The sequence below is a fragment of the Epargyreus clarus genome, unplaced genomic scaffold, assembly GCF_041222505.1.
Source record: "Epargyreus clarus isolate Ecla_fem2 unplaced genomic scaffold, WU_Ecla_fem_2.2 ptg000036l, whole genome shotgun sequence".
NCBI lineage: Eukaryota > Metazoa > Arthropoda > Insecta > Lepidoptera > Hesperiidae > Epargyreus > Epargyreus clarus.
Window position 1 is genome coordinate 5,908,575 of NW_027332241.1, and position 19,650 is coordinate 5,928,224.

The 19,650-nt window shown below is 36.1% G+C and overlaps 1 protein-coding gene and 1 long non-coding RNA gene across 2 annotated transcripts in view; one reads left to right on the plus strand and one right to left on the minus strand.

Moving 5' to 3' along the window:
- Dbx (homeobox protein Dbx) overlaps positions 1 to 5,328 on the minus strand; it is a 38,804-nt gene extending 33,476 nt beyond the window's left edge. The window contains exon 1 of the mRNA XM_073092388.1: positions 4,581 to 5,328. Within this exon, the coding sequence (XP_072948489.1) occupies positions 4,581 to 5,328 (748 nt within the window). The remainder of the gene's footprint in view (positions 1 to 4,580) is intronic.
- A 6,784-nt stretch (positions 5,329 to 12,112) lies between these two features.
- On the plus strand, positions 12,113 to 13,268 carry LOC140757022 (uncharacterized). The gene is made up of 2 exons (XR_012103925.1): positions 12,113 to 12,320; positions 12,587 to 13,268. It is a non-coding gene; the product is annotated as an uncharacterized LOC140757022 (long non-coding RNA).
- The last annotated feature ends 6,382 nt before the right edge of the window (positions 13,269 to 19,650 follow it).

Consider the following 19,650-nt stretch of genomic DNA (forward strand, 5'->3'; position numbering starts at 1 on the left):
TTATATTATATTCATTTTTTTAGTTTTCCTTTACTATTTTTTACCTTTACCTTACCTTTACCTTTACCTTTACCTTTACCTTTACCTTTACCTTTACCTTTACGCTTAGAAGGGATTTATTGTTCCATAATCATCAAAATTTACAATAATACATATTTATCCTCTAATTTATCACACTTCCAATACATGACAAAAATTAAATGACTTTTCATAAGTTATATTCAAAGCAAGTTTGAATATTCCAGAAATATAAAATAAAACAGTATTTAAAAGTGATATAAATTATCAATATCTAGTAATTATATGGCCTAAGTGTACATGAATCAGTGTGATGTGACTGTACCACTATAGACCATAGATTAGTAAAGATACTTCGCCGCCTTGAAATTGAATGAAGCCACAAACGGCTTATTTTAGTAAGTTCTTTTTTTGAATTATTGACAAATAAAAACATTTTAGAAAAAAAATACGAATATATAACGAATGCTGCATAATTTACGTAATAAATAAATAATTATTTCAAATATTGTAGGGACATTTTAGCACGGAAACGTGGCAAAACTTTTTAACGCAACTATTTCAATTCTCAAAACTGGGTACATTTTCTTGTTAGGAGTGAGTAATCTTTACTAATCTATGCTATAGACTTACTTTTAAATTATTTTTAAAATTTACAACACTTATACTCAGTGGTCACTACCCGGCGGTATCTTTGCTGAGCACTTGGGAGTAGCTTGGATACAACCAACAACACCCTACATTAAAGGTGGTAGAACCCTTTGTGGTTCGACTCCGGCGGCACCACCGCCACACCTATTTCTACCTAATAACAGCAGTGTTAGGCGCTGCTGTGTTCCGGTTTGAAGGGTGTGGTAAGGGAGACAGACTTTTCCGAGGCGTTCCAGCTTAGTCCTCAGGGGTAGCGGCACATCTGTGGCCGACCTCAGGTAGGAATATCTTATCCTATCTGGGGTTGATTACAGATGTCCATGGGTGGCAGTAGCCACTTACCATCAGGTGGACTGCATGCTCGTCTGCTACTCTTATATTATAAAAAAAAAAACCCTAGGTTTGGCAATCATTAATTCGTTTAATTTTAAAAATAGTTTTTTTTCTATCTTCTTCAGGGCTCGAAGCCCTAATAATGTAAAAATATTTCTTGACCCACCAAAAACCTGTCCTTAACATGTACCTACATTTTATTATGTTGCAAATGAGATCAAATTTATACAAAAATATTTTTTTTCGTAATGAGGTATCGCTTAATAAGTAACTAAGAACATATAATTAACAATATAAAGAGTTTAATATATATGAAAATTATATATTTGAAATTTTTTAGGCTGTTTTAGACCTCCTATGACATCTAAGGGGGGGTTGAAAAGCACTGCAGTAAATTAATTCAAATAAATATGTTAAAAAAAACTAACAAACACGCTTTTATGATAAAGACAACAAAAAAGTAGAAAGAATTTCCAATTTAGAAATTAATTAAGGAACAGTAAATAGTATAATTGTGAAAAAAGCGTGGGGTGCTCCATTTATCAGTTTTCGAAAAGCGCCCCACACTTTTTCCACAATTATACAATTTACTTTAGGTGAACCTAATAGAAGTGTGTAAAAAGGTAATTTGCATCCATCGAACCGAAATATAATCCTATAATTTTACAGGTGGTAGAACTCTTTGTGGTTCGACTCCGGCGGCACCACCGCCACACCTATTTCTGCATAATGACAGCATTGTTAAGCGCTGCTGTGTTCCACTTTGATGTGGTGAGTAAGAAAGACCAACTAATCTGAGGCGGTTCAACTTAATCCTCAGGAAGAGCAACGCATTTGTAGCCCATTTCAGGAAGAACTTTTATCTAGGGTTGCTTATAGATGTCCATGGGCCGCAGTAACCACTTAACATAAGTGGACTGCATGATCTCCTGCTACTTTATTATTATAAAGGTTTATATTGTCCTGTATAGTCCGCGCCAAACTTCTAGTCCGCTCTGAAGTTGTTGCGGGTTTAGTTAGCATATACTCCATAAACTAAGGGCACACTAACGCAGCTCTGTAGCCGAGGGCGAGAGCGGGCAGGGGATGGGGCCGGGGGGTCCCGCACTGTCTTCATCCCGCTAATATCTTCAATTTGCTGTTGCGACGACTCATTTCTATATTCGGAGCGAACTGGTAGTGTTGCGCGAACTATACTAGAATGTTACTTATCAAGATAAATCCAAAAAACCTAAACCTGACGATATCTTGTTAATTGAAGCGTTACTTCCAGCATCCGGATCCATCATCAGATAAACTCAATCCTAACTAACATTATAAATTTGAAGGTAAAAACCTTTGTGATTCGACTCCGGCGGCACCATCGCCACACATACTTCTACCTCATAATAGCAGTGTTAATCGCTGCTATATTCTGGTTTAAACGGTTTGGTAAGGAAGACATCGACATCCGAGGCGTTCCTGCTTAGTCCTCAGGGGTAGCGGCGCATTTGTGGCCGACCTCAGGTATGAATATTTAATCGTATCTGGGGTTGATTACGTCCATGTGCGGCAGTAGCCACTTACCATCAGGTGGACTGCATGCTCGTCTGCTACTCCTATATTATATATATATATATATTTCTTATGTGCGTATGTCACTGAACTCCTCCTAAACGACTGGACTGATTTTGATGAAATTTGTTGTGCATGTTCAGGGGGACTTGGGAATGGTTTAGATTCACAATTTAGTCTGTGGGAAAAGGTTTTTTTAATTAATTTTTAATTCGTAAGTAGTTGTTGATTTTGCAATGTTTCACATTGGATTGCGGGCGAAGCCGCGGGCACCACTAGTATTATATAAAAAAATGCGAATGTAAGTTTGTTCGTAAGTTTGTTTGTTTGTTACACTTTCACGCCTTAACTACTTAACCGATTGTCATGAAATTTTGTACACACGTTGTCAGGGGTTCAGAAAATTACATAGGGTATATTTTATCCCCAAAAAGTACCACTCCCGAGGGATAGATAAAAATCTCTGAGTGAAAGCGAAGCCAGGGGTTAAGGTTGTAATATCAATTATTATCATTTAAGGTACATAAGTGTTCCAAAGCTCTCAATCCGTATATCCTTTATCCATACTAAAATTAAGTTAATAAAAACATTATTTAGAAGCTTTGTTTGCCTTTACATACACATTAGGTTTTTTATAACATAGGAGTAACACACGAGCATGCAGTCCACCCGATGGTAAGTAGCTACTGCCGCCCATGGACATCTGTAATCAACCCCAGATAGGATTAGATATTCCTACCTAAGGTCGGCCACAGATGCGCCGCTACCCCTGAGGACTAAGCTGGAACGCCTCGAAAAAGTCTATCTCCCTTACCACACCCTTCAAACCGGAACACAGCAGCGCCTAACACTGCTGTGTTTAGGTAGAAATAGGTGTGGCGGTGGTGCCGCCGGAGTCGAACCACAAAGCGTTCTACCACCATCAAACGTGTGTCGTGCGAGCCATGAACACTACGTATACACAAACACCCTGACTTAGAACAGAAATTTAAATTCATTTCTGGCCGGAGAATGAATTCGGGAACGCCGCGCGTCGCGGTTGTCAGGTGGTAAAAACCCTAAGTAGTTCTACCACTTATAATAAAAAAAATACGGAATACTCAAATATGGATACAGATAGGCCTTTTCTTTTTGTTAACGAGGGGGAAACCTTCAATTGTTACTAGGTGCCCTTGGAGCGACACGGGGTTATATGGGATTCTTACCACACGAAAGCCCCCCAGGTGACCGCCCACGACGCTGCGTTGAGGACTCCGGGATCTCCAAAGGAACGCAAACGGAGTACTCTAAGCATCTTGCCCCGTCGGGCTCTACCCTTATGAGCATAAAAGTTGCCAAACCATAGTGTGTACGACGGTATCCGACACATACCGCCGTCCTTCCCGGGGTCACTGTCCGGGCACTTCCAGCTCCCACTTTTGCCACCCGCGCTCCGGAAGCCCCTTTAGTCGCCTCTTACGACAGGCAGGGGATACCGTATTCCTATACTGGTCCCGGAACTACAGGGACAATGGACAGGGATAGTGGGGTCCAAGATTCGGATCTCAGATACGCACGTAGGATTTAAGTTATTTGCGTATTAGAAATTAATTAACACTTACTTAAATGGTGAAGGAAACCGTTGTGCATAAACCTACACGTTTGAAACTTGAAAGTTCTTTAAAAAATATCTCAAAGGTTTGCGAAGCCTTCCAATCCGCACTTGTTCAGCGCGGTGGACATGGGCGCCGCCAGGATTATTTTCAGGAAGGTGCATAGCGGTCCGGGCGGAAAATTGAATAAAGCCCAGGGTTTAAAAAGAATTTAAGAAACTTTTACAAATGTGTTATAGACATTTTTCTATGACGGATACGTATTTCAGTGATTTCAGTCCTGGCGAGCATTTTTTATTGACATACCTATACACATTTCAAGGGCCTTTTTTTCCGGTCCGGGGAGGTGGACGTGCACCCCTTGGCACCCCTCTGCCGGCGCCCATATACAGTACAGGTAGAGTATAAAAAAGGATTAAATAAAGAACTTACCATTAACATTATTCTTGACAGGATCCCTTTCTTCCCGATCCCCCAAAATCGCACTGACACTGAATTTCAACAGCGGTTTCTTTTGCTCCGTATAATCTTCACAACTCCTCACCATGTCCTCTGTGTTTAGCCTCTCCTTATCAGCCTCATCTCCAGAATTCTCCTGATAATTCAAATTGAATCTTTTCTCAAGTTCTTCTAGTCTCCTGATACCTGATTTCTTACAAGCAAACGGAGGGCAGTCATAAGAACCGCAATGACAACGTCTAGATAAGCTTGGGATGTTGAGGACTTCTTTATCGCTTCGACCATCATCATTGCGCTGATAAAACTCATTATTGTAATACGTTGTTTCGTTCTTAACGGCGTTGAAGTCGCCTTCATTGCTTTTGGAGTCGTCATCTTCTATTTTGTCATCAATTGACCCATCATTGCGATGTTCTTCTTCAGTCTCAGTTATTTTGGATTCGTCAACGTCTGGGGAATTCTCCCTGGACCGCTCGTAGTTCTGCCGTTGCAACACATAGTTCTCCAGCTGCTGGTTTAAGTACTGGTTGTGGAAGTTCACGTTCTTCTGCTGATGCAAGATGTTGTCGACCAAAAACGGTGAGGTCATGTTAAATGGGGTTGCGTTTGACTTATTATAACATAGATTGTGGATAGTTTTAAGCATAATGTTGTGGTCTAAGGCCTTCGGAACGAACGGGTTCAATTTCAACGGGCCATGTTTCAAATCCGTCGGGTACATTATAAAGTCATGCCGATCTACAACTGATTGTTTAACACTTCACTGAACTATGAGAAATAAATCGGTGACAATCGAATCGTGCAACACCAAGCGCATGCTTCGCGTGTGTTTGTTGCGGCGGTTAAAACTCGACTGACTTGAAGGGAGTGGTCCTTAAAGGGGCGGGTTTACTGGGGTGGTTTTTAGCCACGCTTTTGTGAGCAAACGTCCAGTATATCCTGAGATACGCCGCCCCGCTAGTGCTGTTCAAAATGTTAGAGAACGGACGTAATTCCTCTTTTCTTCAGAGGCCACGTATTACGCTGGTCGGTTCGACGGACAGTTTTCAACTATTTTCAATACGTTCTATTTAGAACTCTATTTATATTGTCCAGGGTTGGTTTTGACGTATATCTAAGTAACCGTCGACCCGTATTAGAAAGATTTCTGTTTATATGTGAGCACTTTTATTCATTGGTCGAAGGAATATTATATTATTATGTTCCTTTGGTTCTGAAGAATGATTATGGAGTTTATATGACACGGGATTGCAAATAGACTATTTTTATTGAAATGGAGAATAATACAGCTGGTGTTAATGACCACTGCAGCCCATGAATGTCCAGATAATCTGTAAGAGACGTCCAACTATTCTTGTGTTTTTGTCGTAGAAAACGAACATACAGTCCACCTGATTAATTTAATGTTAAATGCATTCATATTATGTCATAGATTAGTAAAGATACTTCGTCGCCTTGAAATTGAATGAAGCCACAAACGGCTTATTAGTAAGTTCTTTTTTTGAATTCTTGATAAATAAAAACATTTTTAGACAAAATTTACGAATAAAAAACTAATACTGCGTAATTTACGTAATAAATAAATAATTATTTCAAATATTTTAGGAACATTTTAGCACGGAGACGTGGCAAGACTTTTTTACGCAAATATTTCAATTCTCAAAACTGGGTACATTTTCCTGTTAGGAGTGGGTGATCTTTACTAATCTATGTATTATGTATAACAGAAAGAAAATGAAATAAAACTTTTATCTGAGGTTGGTCACAGGTGCGTTACTAACCCTAAAACCAAGTTAAAACGCTTCATATGATTATAATTTGCTAATTTATTAATCAAGATAAAAGCAGCGCTGTTTAAAGTCTATTAAATTAGGTACTTACATAATTATGTAAATATTAGTTGAGGTGTTTCGATTTGGTCTGTAAGGTGACAAATATTTTTAAGAATTGAAATAGAAATTTTTATTTTCACTTCAAGTATAGTTATTATTACTGATGTGAAACATCTATAGCCGCGCGTAAAACCGATTTCTGGCGTGGCGACGCATGCCGTGGCCGTCGCCACGCTTTGTCACAGTAATACCGTCCTCAGAGGCAACATCGAATATAACTATTACCGAAGTCACTGATTAAACGAATTAAGTAGTCACGATTTGAAATAAATTCGTAAATTTTTGTATTTAATGAAAATAAATGTTTATTCAATTAATAGTCATCGTTATCTGGAAAATAATCGGAATATTTTATTTTATCATTATGACATATTTAGTTCCTATCACAATATGTTATTTTCTGCATATTACTTTTACAAAATAATGTCGATGTTTCACATCTGCCAGGCGTCCCGTGACGGCTCACATTTTTTTTGTTTTTTGTGGGGATGGTGGTAACTTCAACAACGGGTTGAAGTTAAGTTGATTAGTTAGAACCGCGAATGGATAGGGTTCCTACGACTCAGATCTTATCGATAAGTCTGTGGTAATTTCGCTTGTGATAATAATTAAGAACACAGGCCTATAGCGGCATGTGAGTTATGACCACGTTATGCATTATTATTTAATTAGAGTTTGATAAAAGTTAGATGGTCTTTACCTTTGTAGGTCACACTAAAGCCAGATATATATCGATATACAATAGATTATATTCTTACGTTTTTTAAAGCTAAATGCATTTTAGGGTACCGTGCCCAAGGGGTAAATACGGAACCTTATTACTAAGCCTCTGCAGTCTGTACATCTGTCCGTCTATCCCAAAGCTCTATATCTTGAACTGTAATAGATAGCCACTTGTTTATGGCGTGTACTATGACCACTATTATATCAGCAAATACCAAAAATAACGGGAAAGGTTATTTTTAATTATTACGATTTATTTATTTCTATAGCTAATACGAGTACATGATTATAAAATGAAAGAGTTTAAGAATAAGAAAAACAAAATTTCTTTACTAAAAAACTTGTTTATAAAACCTCTTTTTATGTAAATTTATTTTTAATAGGTACTAAGAAGAACAACTACTAGATTCGTAGCCAATCTACGGTTTGTAAATGTATAGATTCGTAGAAGCGTAGCAGGTCTACGATATTTTCCATTTTGTGGTGAAAAATATTATTTTAATTATTGTTTTTCAAGCGGAGGGTAATGTTTTTCGAGCGTATGTATGTGTCATTCTTTGTCACGCTGCAGCACAAACGGCTTGACGGATTAACATATGAGGTGTCGTTGGATTCCTCTAAATTGTAAGTGACATAGGTTATTATTTCCATGTTCAGTTAATTATTTTGATGCTGTGGGTTTATTTCTATTTTTAGTAATTACTAGTCATAGATTAAAAATGCCATACACTTAAATATAACTGATATTTATATTTTTATTATCATTAAGCTTAGATTGGCCCACTACTGGACACAGGTCTCAGTGGGTGCCTAACAGTATAGTTCACCGTATTGGCCAAATGTGTGTGTAGACTTCACAAACCTAACTTATTTAAGAAGTCACAGGAGGCATGTTGCCTCACGTCACCTTCACTTTTCAAAGTGCATAAACGATAATTGCTAATAAGCAAATAACTTTAAAAAATACCGTGCCTGGGATGCGAACCTTGGACTCTGTGATTACGAGGCGAGAGGGAGTGCCATAAGGCTATCATTGCTACTAATGCTCAAGAGAAGCGACGCATTTGTGAGCGAACTCACATATAACTTGAATTCTATTTGATAGACATTGATTACTAGCTGACCCGGCAAACGTTGTGTTGCCATATAAATAAAAAAATGTTAAGAGTGAACAACCCTTATCACTTAGGGGTATGAAAAATAGATAGTAGCCGATTCTCAGACCTACTGAATATGCATATAAAATTTGATGAAAATCGGAAAAGCCGTTTCGGAGGAGTACGGTAACTAACATTGTGACACGAGAATTTTATATATAAGATAAATGACCATTGGTGACAGTCACCTACCACTTACCATTAGGTTACTTGCAAGTTTATTTGCTACCAACTCATAAATAATTGTTAACCTATTCAAAAATACATTACCAAGCTTAAAACTCAATAAAAATTCATACATTTGCAACAAAATCATTCGAGCATACGTCCGCTCTCCTCAAAGGTCGAGTGAAGACTGCTGCCAAATTAAAAGAAAAAGCATACGCGGGGTAGTGAAGAAAAAACGCGTTCCAATTTTGAAATTAGCCACACCCCCTTATTGTTATTGGCTGGCGGCCGCAATACGACATGACGTAACTACCAGCTTAAGTTCACGCTAAATTTATCTCTATTGTATTACAATAAAGTTAATATTACTCTGTATATTTCTGTAAAGTATTTTAAGTAACAAAAGATCGTAAGTAAGTTGTATGAATTTTATTTCGTTGTTAGAAGTAGGTTACAGACGGTCTATTGAGCGTTGTTTTAAATGGTTTTAATGAATATGGTTGCGTTGTTTTAACTTAATTTTGAACTAGTTATGTTTGGTTTATCTCGTTGGTGACCGCTTAAGCAAACAAAATATTTTTTGAAAAATCGTAGCATCTGTAGATATGGTTTATAATAAATAAATAAATAAACGCTTTCTATACTCACAGCCCCACACTAGGATTCCCTGTGTCGTGGGTGCTATGAACACACACATAGACAAACACCCAGACCCAGAAACAGAAATCTAAATTCATCATTTAGATATCTGTCTGGCCGGGGATCGAACCCGGGACTCTTTGCGCGTCAGACTGGTATGGTGACCGCTCCGCCACGCGGGTCGTCGTCGTCGCGGGTTTGAGTGACTGTTGCTTTATTTCTAGCATGAAGCAGTTATGTGTTTGGAAGGATGTGGATGCCGGCTGACTTATACCTTAGTACTTAGTCCTCAGGTAGCAACGTTGTGATCGGCTTCAGGTAGAACCAGTTCTATATGGAGTTGGTTCATAGTCCATCCGTCCACTTACCATTATGAGCACTGCGTACTCGTTTGTTACTTGATTAATTGTTAGTTCTGTATATATAGAGCCTTGATATATATGTCCGATATACCTATTTCAGGTAAGTGCATTTAAAAAATGAGAACAAAGTATCGCTGTAGGGCTCCGGTGTCTCGCAGCGACGTACGTATAGGGCGGAGGCTTGTCGAACTAAATCGAGGTTTATCACTTATATTGGGAATCGGAGAAAATCAACGTTCCTCTCTTTTCTTAGCAGTCAGAAGTGACATATATTTTCTTTTAAATATAAAATAAAGTATAAAAAGGTAAAAATATATAAAAACCTATTCCTATCGTCCGCCAGCAGCCTGCATCGCCAACAATCGCTATGATGGTAAGGAAGAAATAGGTGTGTCTGTAGTTGACGAAATTACAAACACTTAAAGATGCAACTTAAATTGAAAATGATAGGCTTGAAGTTGAAACTCGTCCTCTCAATCGACTGGTCTGAAGTTCGAACCGAAGCACGAACCACTGATTTTTGAAGTTTATATTAGAAATTAATTATCACTTGCTTTAACACATGTCTACGGTGTGGTGGATAAAAACTGAACGATGGTTTCCCGCGGTGCACCGCACCGGCGTCGTGGGAGCGACGCAGGGTTATGTGGGATTTTTACCGCACTAAAAGGTGAGTACGACGGTATGCGACCACACATACCGCCGCCCTTCCCGGGGTGTATAAAGCCCACCAATACGCACTTGTCCAGCGCGGTGGACTATGGCCTAATCCTTCCCATTCTGAGAGGAGACCCGTGCCCAGCAGTGGGACAGTAATGGATTCAGCGCGTTTAGACTCAACAAATGCTAATCAACCCAGCTGTTATAAATTAAGGGAAAGTTTCTGTTTTGACGTTACCCCTTCACCGTGTCGAATGCAGCTAAAGGGTGTAAAAATAAGGGTTGAGGGATGATTTTTAACGTTTATTAAATCTTACGCTTTGGTGCAAATTAAAGGGATGCAAGTAGTGATAGCTTATTGGTATGGATTTCTACCTCTGTATGTGGAAAGATACAAATATAAACACACCAGTTTTAGCCCTACTTTATTTAGTAATAAATAAATGCTACCCATTTATTATAATATTGTTGTGTGTGTGTTAAAAATTCTTGTCAATTAAAAGATGATAGTATGGTTCTATCGGGGAGGTTGTTAGAAATAAAATGAAATATATTTATTTTATATAGGCCTACATAGCCTACGGCGGCACTTACAAATTGTAAGTTAGAATATTTTTTAACTTTTTCACACCGAAAAAAGGTTATTTATTTCTTAAACTACCACCGGATCGAAACGCGACCTCAACTGAGAGGATCCGATAAGAAACTCATTAGTCATTAGATTTGTCTTTTTTTTTCATAATAAATTACTCTTACTCTTTTTTTTTCTTAGTTACCTACTACCAACCCATTAGTTATAGTCCGCGCCAAACTACTAGTCCGCTCAGAAGTTGTTGCGAGCAGGTGTAGTCATACATTTTACTATGGCGACGCGATTCATTTCTATATTCAGAGCGGACTAGCAGTTTTACGTGGACTATACCTACCCACCTAACGTGAAGCAGTTCTGCGTTGCAATGCGAATGGATTATGGTTAGTTTACATATTTAGAGGCGACAATTTTAGACCCTGGCCAAGGGAAGTCCACTTATCCGCCAATTTTGAGAGGAAACCCTTGCCCAGCAGTGGGATAGTAATAACGACGACCTATATAAATCCACGAGTGGCTATGCATATAAACTAGGGCTGTACAATTTAACCGGCCAAGCCGGCTAAAAAAGTTAGCTAAATTAATTAGCTAGCTAACCAATAGGCTTAGCTAATTTATCCGGTTAACTTAATTAGCTCAGCTAATTAGCCAACGGCTAACCGGCTAATTTTTTTTTCAGCTATTCACTGATTCTTTACTTACAGACAGGTTCAAAAAATAATAATAATGATTTTTTATGACAAAAATAACGTAAATAACGAAAGTAATTTATTTAATTAATTAACACTTAACAATATTTTGTTCATGAAAATGGCTCTTAAATTAATTATAATTTTTTTTTTTTTTTTTTTTATATATTTAACCTAACGATAAGGCAGACGGGCTACCTGATGGAAAGCAGTCACCGTCGCCTATGGACATTTGCAACACCAGAGGAGTCGCCAATGCATCGCCGGCTTTGGAATATCACATATGATAACTACTAGAAAATTATAACAGCGCACCAAAAAACATCGGCTAAAAAACGAACTACTGTACAAATTAACGTCACCATTAAAAAAATCAAAAAACGCGCGCAATTTAAATCTTGTATTAAAACAAATTTTATGGTAATAATTTGCTATAGTATTTATCAAAGACTATCATTTTCAATTATATTATTTTCTAAAAACTATTATTTATACTCACATAATTATTTTTAGTAAACATAATTATTTAAATTATTGATAAAATATTAAATAAGTAAATTTCGCGACTATCGTTTCTTGAAACAAAAAAAAGAGCCTTAATATTATTTTTTGAACCTTTCTATCCCTTTACACCCGAGATGATATGAGCGTGAGTTTCACTTTAAAAAAATTCCCACGTGATAGCTTCTTATTTTTCGAAACGCAACCGATGCCGATCGATCGTGAGGAGAGTATCGCACGTGCTACCGGCTAAATGAGCGGGGTGCAGGCGGTCAGTTGTGCTAGGGACTCGTCCAAAGATGGCAGATTTTTTCGACCCGCGCACTGTCACAGGTATATAATTATTTTTGGTATTAAATGTTTAGTATCTATTATTAATTATAGCTAATTTGAAAGCTAAAAGAACACTCAATACGTGGAATTTAGTAGTTTATTCGATTAACTTTCAATTTAGATACAATTAGTTTGCAAATTTCAACTGTTACGATCGTGTGCCTACGGTTGTTGGTGCAGAATAACGTTTGATGAAAATGCTTTTATTGCTATTACCAGTTATGTGTAAGTTTCGTCAATATCAATTTTGTTTGTTTAAATTTTAGGGGTACATTTAAATGACGATCAGATTTTGCCAGTGCGGGGTGAGGAGAAATGTATAGGACATTGAAGATCTTCATGAAAGTGAAGAGCTTCAACCAAATAGATTAGAAGAGTTTCAATTTGAAGAATTGTGCCCTGAAACAGATCCAGAAGCACATGCAAACCCTCAAATAGAAACTGACCTAGAATTGGATCTGAAACTTGAGCCTGAACCTCAACCATCTACTTCAAAATCATCCCTAGAAATTTCTCGCCGCCGAGCATCTTCACGTCCAACACATCGAAAAATAGCTTGGAAAAGAATACGTTTTCTGTCTTGAAAAGGTCTCCACATCCCTACCAACATCTCCAGTAAGGTTTCCAAAGAAATATTTTTCTTAATATTTTAATTATGAGGCTCTTGATATGTAACCAGATGCACAAATTTATATTATCTAAGAAGAACCGGTCGAAAACTTAATTTAATTGCAATAGATATGGCTAAAGTTTTCTCCATCTGCATTATCATTGGATGTATTCCCTAGCCAAGAATACCTATGCCTTGGAGACCTGGATTTAAGACAGAGGCAATAACGGAAGAAAGAAGAATGTTGATTTTCATAGAATTACGTAGTTTAGGTTTCATTGCCAAGACAGATTTTTTTATAAAGACTAATGAAAATAAAGACAATGATGTTAAATATCTCCAAATTGTTTTAATTTTCTAATATTTTTTGATAATTTTTTGCAATTTTCACGATCGTGAGTGTGACAGTTCCCACCGGAGACTCACGATCGTGCGGGTCGATTTCTGGATTACGTATAAACTCTGGATTTTTTTTCGTATTTTTTGTGGATCACTTAAGCTATATAAAAAGCCGTAATAAACGTTTTGAATCAGAAATTGCGAAAAAAATTCTTCGGGTGTAAAGGGCTATAGAAAAGGAATCAGTGAATAGCTGAAAAAAAAATTAGCCGGTTAGCCGTTAGCTAATTAGCTGAGCTAATTAAGTTAACCGGTTAAATTAGCTAAGCCTATCGGTTAGCTAGCTAATTAATTTAGCTAACTTTTTTAGCCGGCTTGGCCGGTTAAATTGTACAGCCCTAATATAAACGGTTTCAGATAGAATTTGTTTTATATGAAGTTGATTACAGATGTCCATGGGGACAATGACCAATTATCATCAGGTGGACTGCATCCTCGTTTACTTAATCTTATAATAACAATGTTATATTTTAAAAGATTGCAAATACATTCGCACATCTTTATATTCATACTCTAATAACAATTTATTATCTATAAATTATAATTAAGTATAGCCAATACGATCATTATTTATCTGTGCCCCTAATTAAAAAAGCGCGAAGTATTTATGGCCGCATGCGGTTGACAGTTGACACACATTTTGGCGGCAACTGCCCGCACGTGGCGCCATCTTTTGTTGCTTTCGTCACGCATCTTTCACGATTTTGTCACGCGGATTCCGTCCTGACAGTAATTATACTTTTATAGTTTTATTTATTGCGTCTTTTAACTAATGGTGGATTTAATGCGTTTATTTTATTCAAATTGTTACGGTGACAAATTAAATTGGTTTGGGACTTGGGTGAACTGGTTTTTACCGGATCGTATTGAAAAGGATTAAAATATTTAAATCTAATTTCTATGGTCGATATTTTGTGTAAAATATATTGTTTAAATACCTATGAAGACTATAGAACCCTCGAACATGTAAGTTTCTTCATGATTTTCTTTCACTGTCTATTGTTTAAGCAGGTACTTAATACTTCTGTATGTTCTTATGTATTTGGCAGAACTCTTTGTAGTTCGACCCCGACGGCACCACCGCCACACCTATTTCTGTTATAACAGCAGTGTTAAGCGCTGCTGTTCTGTTTTGAAGGATGTGGTTACGGAGCCATACTTTTCTGAGGCGTTCCAGCTTAGTCCTCAGGGGTAACGGCGCTTCTGTGGACGACGTCAAGTAGGAATATGTAATCCTATCTGGGATTGATTACAATGTCCATGGGCGGCAATAGCCACTTTTATACAAAACTTTAAGGTAAGTAATACGATTTATGAGCTTTACCATATTGTTGGATCATTAATCTGAAACTTTTCCTGATGAGCCTACCTATGAAAAATGGTCTTAACCTTTAGTAAAAGATATATACTGCTAAGAAATTGGTTGTATAAAAAAAACACTTTAATACCACCATTTAATGCTTAATAAAGAAACTATTTTTAACATGTAATTTGTATGCAGAAACTTACGAACATCATGCGCTCAGCGACATCTAGTGATGAAAAGAAGAAGTGTAAACTGTAACGCCATCTATGGGGGAATAGCTACAATTTTTTTTGTATCTAGGTGTCACTATTTACTATAATTCACGCTAAACGGGCAAACTAGGTGCCATTATGTTCTTATGATTCAACATTATTAATATATTAAATTGTAAATATTGGAGGTGGTAGAACCCTCTGTGGTTCGACTCCGGCGACACCACCACTACACCTATTTTTGCCCCATAACAGCAGTGTTGAGCGCTGGTTCTGGTTTGAAGGGTGTGGTAAGGGAGTCATACTTTTCCGAGGCGTTCTAGCTTAGTCCTCAGGGAAGGCGGCGCATCTGTGGCCGACTCCAGGTAGGAATATTTAATCCTATCTGGGGTAATTTACAGATGTCCATGGGCGGCAGTAGCCACTTACCATCAGGTGGACTGCATACTCGTCTGCAAATACGTCTGCTACTCCCACATTATAAAAAAAAAGAAAAAAAAAGGTACATCAGTCATTGCCCCTCATAGACATCTATGGCAATATGTCTGAGGATATACCAAATATGATACTAATTACATCAAAACCAACCACAGCAAGAACTGTTACCTGTATCCTCTATCAACTAAAATCTATTGAACAGCAGCACTATCAGTATATCATAGATATGTAGCGTTGTGAAATCATTTAATGTCTACGAGTGCCACACTGCTGTAAGACAGAAATAGGTGTGAATCATGGGTAGTGCCGCTTAGTAATATTAGTGAGAATTATAATTCAGTGGGAATAAGTTACGTTATAGTTCCCATAGTTACGGAACGTTTATTTACTTCCCAATAATAAATATCATACAGACAGTGATAGCCTAGTAGGCAGTGACAGCCTGGTGGTTAAACTCGACCCCTCGATCGAGGGGTCCGAGATTCAAATCCCAGACCTCTGATTTTCAGGGTTATGTGCGTATTAGAAATGAATTATCACTTGCTAAACAGTGAAGTTAAACATCGTGCCTGGAAACCTGCATACATGAGAGATTTATAAAAATATCTCAAAGGTATGTGAAGTGTACCAATCAATACGCACTTGGCACGCATTATGAGAGGAGACCCGTGCCCAGCAGTGAGACAGTAATGGATTGTTGATGAATAAATATCATATTGAGCCACAGAGCAGCTCCACTAAGTTAAACTAATAAAGTAAAAATAAAACAAACTCCATAAATGAAACAAGCACATTTAATCAAATACAATATTAATATTATAGCAAAATATACAAGAACAATTTATTCACACGACTGCGCCCTCAAACTTTGGTCAAACCCACACAGCATTCGATCACTACACAATAATATTACAATTTAGTTTTTTTAGTTTACAATTTCGCTTACCAGACTAAAAATTTGGATAAATTCTCTTATTAATTCGTGTAAGATTGACTAATATTGTATAATTGACTTATAAACTCAATTATACATTATTAGTCGAGTAATACATTACATAAACTGAATAATTTTATGATATACAATTCAAAAATATAATCACAACTACTTATACATATATAACCATCCGATTTGACCGTTCGTTCATACAAAAAAAAGCAATGAATATAATAAGAATGATTTAAAAAAACAAATATGTTTGAGATCCGTATACCTACATTAGTTAATGCCCCCACCAGGTGGGAAAATCGTTTATAAATTATTTATTTATATTAGATGCTAATTTATTATAATTATACATTCACATTTATTACAGAATCTACTCAAAAATTGAGTGGAAATTGAAAAAAATTTAAACAATTCTGTATGTAATGTCTTTCTTTCTATAACATATTTTCGGGAAAAATGAAAACAGAAAATTTTATACAATTTCGGATTTAATGAGAACCTTATGTATTATAGTATATCGAATATTCCTTTCAAATTCCACTCAAAATTCGAGAAAAACTGAACACCAAAGTGATAAAACAACTTACTTTGTTAACGTGCAGTTAAATACTTCATACATTATAAATATTAGGATGAAATATAGCTGCAATTACATTAAAGTTAATTATTTATATAATTAATTATAGTTTAATGACACAACCAACTTTGTAGTATAGTTACATACTATAAGAAGTTAGTCGAAATATACTTTACAATGAAGAAAAGACTACTATTTTATTATTATATTTATTATTCAAAAAATACAAACTGCATCGAAGTACATATATATTATGCGTATATAAAACAGAATTGCAAATAAAATCTAATAACGTTGTGTAGCTTTAGGGCCCAGGAAATCATTATAGGGTAATAGTAACCTTTGTTCTTATGGTACAGTTTAATATAGATAGCAGCTAGAATACTGGAGTCTTGGATTTAAACTCGACAAAATGTTATTAATAATCATTGGATGTTTTCAAAATAAAGGACGAGCTACGAGCAGTCAAAATAAAGATTTTTAACCTTCCAGAAAGAGAAAAACCTATGCCATTTTTGTAAAAAAAATAATAAAAAATGTATTAAGTTTGCTTCTTTACATAATAATTAAAGTCATTCAAATGTTACTCCAATGCAGTTTATACGTCAGTAATTTTCCATTTTCGTATTTTCAGTTACATCTTTACTATTTTAGTTATTAGAAATATCGAGCTGCTTTTATATGGTAAAGATAAAATACTTATAATATTGTACTTAATATTATGAACCGAAATTCAATTGGCTCCCCTCTATCGAACTATTTAACTCGATACTACTATATATCTTAAAATTAGAGAACATAATGTTAAATATATTCAACCTGTGCGTATTTCAACAACCACGTTCACGTATAAACTAATAGGTAGGAATAAGAGAACTCTTTTATCCCAAGTTTGACTCCCGGACGAAGTAAAGACGCATAATTCTAAGCTAAGATATAAATGGTTTATTGGTGTTTTATTTTGTAACTAAATAATTATTTAGATTATATGTGATCTCAGTCACAATTAATAAATATGACGCATACAATCGACACTACTATAAAAAATAGCTGTCAATATCCTACCTACCTTACAATTGGTGACAGATTTGAAAATAATCCTTAGTAAAGTTAGAAATGCATATGTTTTCACTTGTCTATTTCCTAAAATAATCAACGGATTTTCATGAAATGCGGCAGATACGTAGCCTATATCATATACATGAAGATAGAGTACATTAGAAACCAGAAAATTGTAAAGATCCCGAGGGAAACTACGCTTTTACAGACCGCATTACTATTTATGATAACTAAACTAAAAAATATCAATACAAGGGAAGAGCCGCGTAAGAAAGTAGTATTTTCAAGTATATCTAGTTACTTGACACCGACAAATGTCTGCGTGTCTCCTAAACATTAAAACAAGGCACTGGGATTGTACTTTTAATATAATAATCAACTTATAATACAATACCTACATAAAAACGATTATAGCTTATGTTAAGAATACGAACCTTAACGAAACTACTGTCGGTGGGGTGAGATGACCAAAATATTATTTGTTTGATTACGAATTATAGATAATAAACTTTTTTTTTATAATATAGGAGTAGCAGACGAGCATGCAGTCCACCTGATGGTAAGTGGCTACTGCCGCCCATGGACATTTGTAATCAACCTCAGATAGGATTAGATATACCTGAGGTCGGGCACAGATGCGCCGCTACCCCTGAGGACTAAGCTGGAACGCTTCGGAAAAGTCTGTCTCCCTTACCACACCCTTCAAACCGGAACACAGCAGCGCCAAACACTGCTGTTATTAGGTAGAAAAAAACTAAATATTGTATAAGAGTGACTTACAACCAGTTTTACATTTATACATTATTAGTTTTCGCCCTATTAACTACTAAATTATTATGTTTAAAAATCGTGACAAAATTAACACTGCCACCTCATCATCTCAAAAACCCGACAAACAGTAGAAATAAATAACTAACCAATCACAAGATAGTGGCGTGATTTCCCCAGTCTCCGATTGGTCGAAACAATACAAAAACGTCGTCCGAATGGCATTTAATTGTTAATAATTTGTTAAATCTATACCTATACAGATTACAATTAATATAAATATTACATACATTTATTGAATAATATCTATTTATTATTATTATTCTATAACTAAGTTACTACTCTGTTAAAACTAAAAAAGCGCCTAAAAACTAAAATAGATAACTGGATTTATTATCGAAATGTGATTTTTGTGAAATCTTTGGGATCAGAAATTTCAACATTACATTCTTAGTTATTTTTATTTTACATACCAGAAACTTTTACTATAGTACCTAGTAACTAAATCAGTAGAAATCGAACGTTTTTCTTCAACTAAAATTGTATAACATTATGAGGTACGAACAAAGTTCTCAACGAAATCACAAAAAAACACAAAACAAAACCGACACTTAGAACTAAAAACGCGTAACTAACTAACGGTTTTTCAACGAAATATCACATCAAAAGTGGGAAAATGGAAGAATTAATTGGAACATACTGTACACTTCAGAATGGCCACTCGATATAGCCACAAGCGACTTGTAATTTTGTATATTTCACGGTAAAGTAGTGCCATTGGCTTGGCTTCGATAAGGACGTCACTAAACCACAATTCATAATAACTAAATATGTATAAGTTAATATCATGAATTATACAAGTTTAGTTTTAGCCTTGAAGCGTTTACATAACAGTAGTAGGATTTCTTAACACAAAACCCTACATGAGCTACAAGTTGAAACGCTCAAAGCAGGCAAACTATCTCCCGTATTAATAATCAATCTATCCAACGTTTTACCAACAAATATCAACATT